The sequence below is a fragment of the Hibiscus syriacus genome, unplaced genomic scaffold, assembly GCF_006381635.1.
Source record: "Hibiscus syriacus cultivar Baekdansim isolate YM2019G1 unplaced genomic scaffold, ASM638163v2 tig00000340_pilon, whole genome shotgun sequence".
Taxonomy (NCBI): domain Eukaryota; kingdom Viridiplantae; phylum Streptophyta; class Magnoliopsida; order Malvales; family Malvaceae; genus Hibiscus; species Hibiscus syriacus.
This window is the reverse complement of record NW_024061783.1, coordinates 4401295-4409793: the sequence shown is the minus strand read 5'-3', so window position 1 is coordinate 4409793 and position 8499 is coordinate 4401295. Positions and strand designations below refer to the sequence as shown.

Genomic DNA, 8499 nt, shown 5'->3' with positions numbered 1-8499 from the left:
AATCATATATAAAGTAAATGTAATATATTAAAAAAATACCTTACAACAAAAGATCGAAAGAACTAGTGAAGAAAATATAGGAGAAATTGATGTGGTGATGTTTACGGTTGAAGGGGGATATTTATAAGCGATGAGAGATTTTAAAGGCCAAGAAATTCGGAACCAATTATAAAAGGTACGGATCATCATTTGCGTCATTTTACAAAGAGTATTAGATCGATAAAATTTTTTCAAACGGTACTTGACAAGTAATTAATTTCTATGAATGTAATTTTTAGGTAAAAACGCCTTTTGGTTTTTATTTCGCTTTCAAAATATAGTACTGCTACCTAACACCATTGGAGAGATAAGATAATGGAAACCACCATCTCTTTCTCTTTTCTTTTTAGTTATCATCAATTATTTTGAACCAAAAGGAAAATAGCAAAGAAGGCTGACAATATCTGCAGAATATAGTCCCCCCCCCCTCCAAAGAGAGAACGTGTGCTGACTCTCACGGATATGCATCTTCTCTCGTGTGTTTTTAGCCACAATTGGATTGGAATATGGTACTTTACCTGTCTCTACAACATCCTTTGACGGCTTCCTAATCCTTTCCCCTCTCGATTTTTTTTATTCTTTATCAGAGAAACTGATCATTTTCCTTTGATTTCCTTCTTTTTTTTATTTTATTTTTACTTTTAAAGATCAAATCTTTCCCTATCTGTGCTTTGGGTTTCGCTTTATTTTTTCCCAGGTTATGAATTGAACATCAAAATGGGCTGATTTGTTCACTTCAAGTCAATCTCTTGTCTTTCCGGTGAAAAAGAACTTGTGCAGTTTCCGTACGCTGGTACTGGTACAAGTGGGATTTCTTTTTCTTTTTTTACAAATCAAGATGGCGACGTACTTTCATGGAAGCTCGGAATTCCAAACTGCTTCAGCTACTACACCTGATGGGATGCAAACGCTCTTTCTTATGAACCCCAACTACGTTCCTTACTCCGATACACACCAACCAGCCGCGGCCGCCCCTAACGTGTTCTTCTTAAACCCCACAAGTTTACCCCAAGCGCCACCGCCTAGCAACCAACAGCGCTTCCTCGGTCTTCCTCTCCCGACACTACCATCGGCTTCCATAAGGCCGGTAAATTCCGATGATCCCAACCGTTCATCGCCTCTTCACGGTATAGTCCCCAGTTTCCACTCCAATTTATGGGGCACTTTGAGCCTTGATCATCAGAATTCTCCAACAGGAAGTACTAGTTATCCTCAGGTCGTGTCGGCAGCAGCAGATCATAATAACTCGGGTGGGTCCCAAGACGTCGTCTCGTCGCAGACGGGGTTTCGTCGGCCGGTGGTGTCGCCGAGGCAACGTTTGTCACTGAGTTTATCATCCCAACAAGCGGCTTATAATAGGTCGAGCAATAATGTCGAAACAGATATACAAGGACAACAACAACCTCAAGTCCCAACCATGTCACTGGCCGACGACGTGAGGATAATGGGGAACTCACCGTCGTCGGTTTCCGTGGTTTCAAACGGGATTTCCTGGGCTCAGAGTGTGGTATTGGGATCAAGGTACTTGAGAGCAGCGCAAGAGCTTCTTGATGAAGTGGTTAATGTGGGGAAAGGGAAAAAGACTGACGTGTCTGAGGGGACCAGGGAGAAGATAAAGATGAACAAAGAATCAGTGGCTGCTGAAGCTTCAAGTGCTGCTGAAGATGGAACCAAATGTGGAGCTGAGCTCACCACATCACAAAGACAGGAGCTTCAGATGAAGAAAGCAAAGCAAATCAACATGCTCGATGAGGTTCGCTAATTAATTGAAGGAATTACTACTCTATGTATAGATCTATTATCTTCCACTAATGTTAGTGGCGCTTTGTTTGTGAAGGTGGAGCAAAGATACAGGCAGTACCATCATCAAATGCAAATAGTGGTTTCATCGTTCGAGCAGGCGGCCGGATTCGGTGCTGCGAAAGCGTACACTGCCGTTGCTTTGAAGACGATCTCGAAGCAGTTCCGATGTCTTAAAGATGCGATATCCGGACAAATCAAAGCGACGAGCAAGATATTAGGGGAAGAGGATTGCTTGGGTGCAAAAGTGGAGGGATCGAGGTTGCGATACGTGGATCATCAGCTCCGGCAACAGCGAGCGTTGCAGCAGCTGGGAATGGTCCAACACAATGCTTGGAGACCCCAAAGAGGATTACCCGAACGAGCAGTTTCCGTCCTTCGTGCTTGGCTTTTCGAGCATTTTCTTCATCCGTATGAACTACAAAATTAGAATTACTATAATTAGATGACTAGCATATACGGATTAACTTTGATTTTATTTTTGTCATCAGCTATCCTAAAGATTCAGACAAACATATGCTTGCCAAACAAACAGGGCTTACAAGAAGCCAGGTATGTCTTAAAACATCTTTCTCTTAACAAAAAATATTCATTATCTGAATGAGTTTGAAAGAATATTTTTAAGATAAAATCCATAGAAATAGTAATTAACAGAGATTATATCACTAAAGGGCTAATAATGCTTCCAGTACCCATGGAAGTGGTAATAGATTCCAAAATTAAACATCCACAGTGAAACGAAGCTATTAGTAGGATAGAGTGTGCTAATAATGGAATGATGATAGATTTTGCAACATTCTTTATCATCCCTAATTTTGATGATATGTTTCAGACATATAAGTATTTTTTTTAAATATGTACATTACACACAAAAATAAACCTCAATTACATGCATATAAATATATTTATATATAAATATAAATTTTAAAACTATTAATTAAATTTAATAATTTATTTAAATGATTATATTTTATTTTTAAATAATAATTAAAATAAACCAGTTCCGATCATACATAGTGATATAGTCTAAGATCAAAAGTAGTATGTATTATTGTAGTTTAGGGTTTAAAATGTAAAGTTTAGGATTTGTATATGGGAGATTTCTTTTATATATAGGAGAAAACCGTTAGCTAAGCTTTTAGGGACTGTATAACTCAACTTGGAATGCAGGTGTCAAACTGGTTCATAAATGCTCGAGTTCGGCTATGGAAGCCAATGGTTGAAGAAATGTACATGGAGGAAGTGAAGGAACAAGACAAGAATGGCAGCGAACCAACCCCAAACGAAACTGGGCAAAAGGAGTCGGGATCTACCTCTAGTGGCCGGCAAGAGAACGTATCATTCATGATGGAACAAGTCAAAACCCAGAATTCCATCAATATTCCCTCTACTGATCAATTTTCCAATGGAGAACCCTCCTTTCTCCCACAAACACCCTTCAATCTCATCGGCTCCTCCGACCTCGACGGTGCATCTCAAAGAAGCCCCAAAAAGACAAGAGGTAGTACTGTTAATGACTTGCAGAATTCCCCTAGCAGTATCCTTTCAATGAACATGGAAATGAAGCAGGGTGATGAAAGGCTGCCCAAAGACAGTTACTCGTTTCCCGGCGGTGGATTTGCCACATACGGTGGTGCGATGGGAGATATCAGGAGGTTCGATCCGGACCAGCTGACACCGAGGTTTCATGGGAACAGTGTTTCGCTCACCCTTGGCCTTCCCCATTGTGAGAATCTGTCACTCTCGGGGAACCACCACCAGAGCATTCAGCTAGGAAGAAGGATAGAATTAGGGGCAGCGGAATCTGAGTTTTGTTCAATCAATAACGCACAACAAGGTTCTCATTCGACCACCTTTGAGATGCAAAACAGGAAGAGGTTTGCTGCTCAATTGTTACCCGATTTTGTGGCATGAAAATACGAAACCCAACCTTCCCATTGCATTCACTTTCGGTTATATTCTCCGAAACACTTCGGAAGAGCATGCATAAAAGAAGGCCGAAGATCAGTTTCTATATATATATATATATATATATATACATATGCTGCTTGCTCGACTGTAAAGGGAAGATCGATGGTTTATATATATAGGTAATTCGTATATATTCTTACGTAGTTTAGGCTTGAAATATTAAGGTTGAGCATTATATCTTATTTGATACAATTGAAGATATTTGAAACATTTTATTTTATAATATAGATCTTTAAAATGGTTTATGGGGTGTATACCATCCATATTTCAACTTACCTATGCTCTTAGTTTTTATAATTTTGTGATTAAATTTATTTAAATAAAAAAATTTATGGGATAATGATTTTTAGTGACCAAAATTATTTACTCTTCAACTATTTTAGAGAATTACGAGAAAAAATTACTCTATATAAATGTAATTTTTGTTTTAAACTCGATAACTATTAGGGTTTATATTGTAGAGATGAATTTTGTAAAGATATTGAGAGAGGGTTTTTGGATAATAATCAAGTTTTTGGATAGATATATCAAATTTTTGAGATACAAAAAATTCAATATATTTGTGTTCGTTGTAATCTCTACGTTTATAGTGGATTATTTATTTATTTCATCCATGAAGGTAGGTAAGGCCGAACTACATCAAATCCAGTCTCTTAAGCATGTCTTAATTTTATCTTGATCTCATTTATATTTTTCTTCCCCTTACAAATTTCTAATAAATGATATCATGAACTATGATTTGAGTTATGAGTTTCAAAGTTATTTGTTGTTACAGCTTTGTTAGCTATATATATTGAAGACGTATAAGAGTAATTTTATTGTAATGAGTTTCCAATTGTAGGAGAGTAAACCGATTAAGCGATGATCTAACAAATATTACATAAAAATTGAAGTTGTTGAAGACCTAACAGTGATACTTCAATGGATATTTGACTTACGTAAGATTTTAAGTTGATGAAGACTTTTTCTAATGAAATTTGTGTCAGAGAAGAGTGTTCTATGCTAACTCAAATTTTAATTGACAATTAAGTTAAATTTTTAGGCCCAAAAATAGAATGGGGAAAGTTAAGACTTTGTGGTTTAGGCTTTTATAGATGAATTATTGAGACTTGAATGGGCTGGGCTTCAAGATTCAAGAAACGAAGTCTTAGAATTATAAAATAGTTTTGCTGTTATGAGATGCGGAGGAGAACAGAGCAACCAAATGGAAAAAACAGGTGAAGCGAGTTGGAGTGAGAAAGTGGAGGATTTGGTGGCTGCCGGAGACATGCAGACCGCCATCACTTTCCTCGAAGACCTCATTTCCGATATCGAAACGACGCCGTCCGAAGACCTCCGATTAGCCTCTGCCCTTTCCGACTTAGCTTCCCTCTATTCCTCCATCGGTTTCTCCCTTAAATCCGATGAACTTCTTTCACGCGCTTCTGTTCTCAAACTTCGTGCTCACTCTTCAACGTACTCCCTTTCTTTCTTTCTTTCTTGTTAATGTAAATGGAAATGATTTCAAGGTTAAATTACCTGTCTTTCGTTTGAACTTCAGTGCGGCACTGAAAAACAAGGACTTGAAGGAGGATTCTTTAACGTCACCTAATGTTTCTTTGGCTGCAAATGGCAAATGATTTACCTTTTTGCTTTTGTTTCTGAATGCATTTATATTATTTTGGTGCTTTAATAAGATGAAAATTTTGCTTCTCTTGTGGCTTGGTGTCATGGGAAAACCTAATATGTTGGGGTTTGGGGGGATTTTATTGCATTTATCTCTTATGATTTATGTGGAACTGAATTTTTTTCCCTTTAATGTTTGGCTAAAGCGAACCGTGGAAAATTACCTGTACTGCCCGATGATTGTTTGCCACCTAACTCTTCTTCAGATGATGGTATGTTTTATTTTAGTAGTTTAGCCCATCTGAATGATTTTCTATGGTTCCCTAAAATGGATGACCTGCTATGGATTTGCAATTCTAATGGTTTGTACAGATTGGGAAGCCATTGCGGATAGTGAACCGGATGAGTTGCTTTCTTCAGAATGTTTGCCTGGAGTATCAAAACTTTCATTGGAGGATAGTAAAGTCGAAGCCCCTAAGAGACGTGGAAGGGGGACATTTTCATATAAAAGAAGTGAATTGTACAGTGATCAACTATCTGACTTGTCTGCTCCTGAAGATACTGAGAATGAGGATGTGGGCAAACACCCTGAAACAAAAACGGTTGAACGTAAGCATTTATGTCTCAAAATTCCAGTTTTTTTCCCACAAATGACTATATATGTAGGAGATAGGTGACTAAGTCTTTTCTTAGTGAACCTGAAACTATGCTTATTTGCTTGTTTCCAGGCCTTGATCTATCGTGACATAGCATTCCTTTCAAACTGAAATATTATACACTGTTTTTACTACAAACTTTGTTCCATCTTGTCATATCTCTTTCAATGATTTCAAGTTATTTATGGTCTTTCCTTCTCTTTTCATATATCTATATAACAAGACGAATGAAAGTTCCTGTATAAGGTTCGGAACTCTGTGTTATATTTTGCATTTTTGTTCTTATTTTATTTTTCTTCATTGCAGTTAGATAAATTCAAGTCACGACTAGGGGAAAGAATTAAGTTATTTTCATGGATTTGAATATGTTCCTGTTAAGCCTCTAAAACCATATAGATAATATTAGAAGGCTGATTTTAGTTTGACAGTCAATTTTCACGTTAGCTTTTCTGTATTGTCTTTCAAGATCATACTAATCATTAGGATTGGAAATTCTTTTGAATGCAGCTAGATATGGCACACACCATGTTCTTGTTTTGGCCGGCTTTTCACCAAGTACTAGGACACAAGACCTAGAGAAGCTTTTTGAGAACTTCAGAGATCAAGGAGTTGCCATTCGCTGGGTCAATGATACAACTGCCCTTGCAGTATTTCGAACACCTTCTATTGGTAATAGTTACTAACTTCTTTGTTTATGTTCTGTGAAATAGATTTCTAAAGTTATTTTGAGGTAGGGGCAATTTTCTTAAAAATGTTTCCACTTTCCACTTGTTTAGAAGTATCATCATGGTTATAGCACTTTAACGTGCATCATTCAAACTTGGGGCTGGATACAAGCATTATTCCCCTTGATTAAATACTTGCCCTTGAACATGATGCAATTATGGAAAATGATATCTTCACACTTACCTTTTAGTTGGAATTGTGAACAAACTTTACATGTTTCACTTTCTCCTTTCTTGAGCGACTATCTATCCTTCAAATTTAGTTGTGTAAATTAGTTTTCAAAATCTTGATTTTATGTTGATGAAACATGAACTCTTCAGCCAATTTTTTATTTGCTTCCATCTCAAAGCCAATAAGAGATCATAATGCAAATATTTTATGTGCCAAATATGTCCATGGGAATCGTTCAAGTAGAAACAACCATAGGACTCGTAAATCAACTTGAATTGCATCCAGTGGTTGTCTATATCTGGACTATAGAGACAATGCCAGACCTGGAATGAGAATCAACTTCAATGTTATGTTTTTATTTTTCCTTTCGTACCACTTGAACAATCTAGCATTGCTCTTAAGAAAGGGTAAAGCATGTTTGTTTTGTCATAATCTACAATCAGCTTGCAAAGTTCTGCAACAATAGTTTTTATTTGGCTAACTATCTCAAAATTTGATGCCAGCCCTTGAAGTCTTCAGCCATGTTCGTTGTCCATTTACTGTACGCATACTTGACAAGGATGATGTGCTCTTGGGCTCAATTTCAGCTAGAGGTACTTTAAATAGCTTACTTTCATTTAGTTGGACAATAACATCTGCATTCCAATTTTAAATGCTTCTTGTGCATTTCATTTAGTTGCCCTCAGCTTCAGCTTTAATTTGTTTGCAACTTTGCATTGTTTAGAGTTGTAGGATTTATCTAATGAAGGTATATAGTAAGATAAAATATTGATAGCGGTAAAAATGTGTTCTGTTCATTTCCCAGATTTGGAGCCTCCTCGGCAAAGACCGCAGACATCAGTTAGAACTGCCCAGAGGCTGATTGCTCAGGCAATAGGATCGAAATTGCCATCCACCTTTGGTTCTAGAGAACTGAGAAGCCAGGAAGAAGCCAGGAGGAACCGGATAACTACAAGGCAAAAGTTGAAAGATGATGCCTGGGGCGATGACTGAATCGAATGAAGGGTTCTTATGTTAACCATCCAAAAGGGAAAAAAACAAAATATGGAGCTTGAATACTTGTTTGCTTGTACTCAACAGGTTCTGCAACACAACTAAGGGAACCAGTTTCATATTTTCTTTGAAGATTAACGTTGATTGCATGATTGTATGTTCTTCTGGTTCATATTTCTGGAAAATTTACCTTTGATATCAAACTCGGATCCATAATGCCTACTATCACCTTCAAAATGTTCAACATTCCAGATAAAACATGTTATTCATTACAAGTTGCTACCTGATTACCATCATATCGATGATGTCTTGGCAGCAATTATTTGAAACAAATGAAAAGCATCCATGAGTACTTATAGTCGCGGCCTGCTGTCGTAAACATCACCTAATTAAGGATTTGACATATCCACATTGATTCAACTTCATCATCATGATCATCAATGATTCTAATGAGTGATATGTATGGTGAAGTTGGGAGGTCATTTACTTTTCCGCATATACCCTCTACAAGGTCATTTGAAACCTCAAACAAGCGCAC

At 37.3% G+C, this 8499-nt stretch overlaps 3 protein-coding genes across 3 annotated transcripts; all 3 read left to right on the top strand.

Moving 5' to 3' along the window:
• The first annotated feature begins 449 nt into the window (after positions 1-449).
• Positions 450-4089, top strand: LOC120203451 (BEL1-like homeodomain protein 1). The gene is made up of 6 exons (XM_039203747.1): positions 450-548; positions 737-1792; positions 1877-2250; positions 2331-2391; positions 3010-3778; positions 3809-4089. Exons 2-5 carry the CDS (start codon positions 878-880, stop codon positions 3751-3753), a joined length of 2094 nt encoding a protein of 697 aa, XP_039059678.1. The 5' UTR covers positions 450-548; positions 737-877; the 3' UTR covers positions 3754-3778; positions 3809-4089.
• Positions 4090-4984: 895 nt separating this feature from the next.
• LOC120203441 lies at positions 4985-5445 on the top strand. Its single transcript, XM_039203738.1, has 2 exons — positions 4985-5265; positions 5351-5445. Exons 1-2 carry the CDS (start codon positions 4985-4987, stop codon positions 5427-5429), a joined length of 360 nt encoding a protein of 119 aa, XP_039059669.1. The 3' UTR covers positions 5430-5445.
• A 248-nt stretch (positions 5446-5693) lies between these two features.
• LOC120203434 (coiled-coil domain-containing protein R3HCC1L-like) lies at positions 5694-8157 on the top strand. The gene is made up of 4 exons (XM_039203731.1): positions 5694-6024; positions 6579-6740; positions 7472-7561; positions 7774-8157. The coding sequence occupies exons 1-4, from the start codon at positions 5721-5723 to the stop codon at positions 7959-7961; spliced, it is 744 nt and encodes a 247-aa protein (XP_039059662.1). The 5' UTR covers positions 5694-5720; the 3' UTR covers positions 7962-8157.
• The last annotated feature ends 342 nt before the right edge of the window (positions 8158-8499 follow it).

What these genes read in the sequence shown, in the direction of transcription:
- LOC120203434 (XM_039203731.1), top strand. Translation starts at nt 5,721, where the DNA reads ATGATTTTCTATGGTTCCCTAAAATGGATGACCTGCTATGGATTTGCA. An exon ending in ATTTCGAACACCTTCTATTG is followed by an intron (nt 6,741 to 7,471) that starts GTAATAGTTACT and finishes ATTTGATGCCAG; the next exon opens with CCCTTGAAGTCTTCAGCCAT. An exon ending in GGGCTCAATTTCAGCTAGAG is followed by an intron (nt 7,562 to 7,773) that starts GTACTTTAAATA and finishes TTCATTTCCCAG; the next exon opens with ATTTGGAGCCTCCTCGGCAA.
- LOC120203451 (XM_039203747.1), top strand. Translation starts at nt 878, where the DNA reads ATGGCGACGTACTTTCATGGAAGCTCGGAATTCCAAACTGCTTCAGCT. An exon ending in AAATCAACATGCTCGATGAG is followed by an intron (nt 1,793 to 1,876) that starts GTTCGCTAATTA and finishes TTGTTTGTGAAG; the next exon opens with GTGGAGCAAAGATACAGGCA. An exon ending in CAGGGCTTACAAGAAGCCAG is followed by an intron (nt 2,392 to 3,009) that starts GTATGTCTTAAA and finishes CTTGGAATGCAG; the next exon opens with GTGTCAAACTGGTTCATAAA.
- LOC120203441 (XM_039203738.1), top strand. Translation starts at nt 4,985, where the DNA reads ATGAGATGCGGAGGAGAACAGAGCAACCAAATGGAAAAAACAGGTGAA. An exon ending in CTTCGTGCTCACTCTTCAAC is followed by an intron (nt 5,266 to 5,350) that starts GTACTCCCTTTC and finishes TTTGAACTTCAG; the next exon opens with TGCGGCACTGAAAAACAAGG.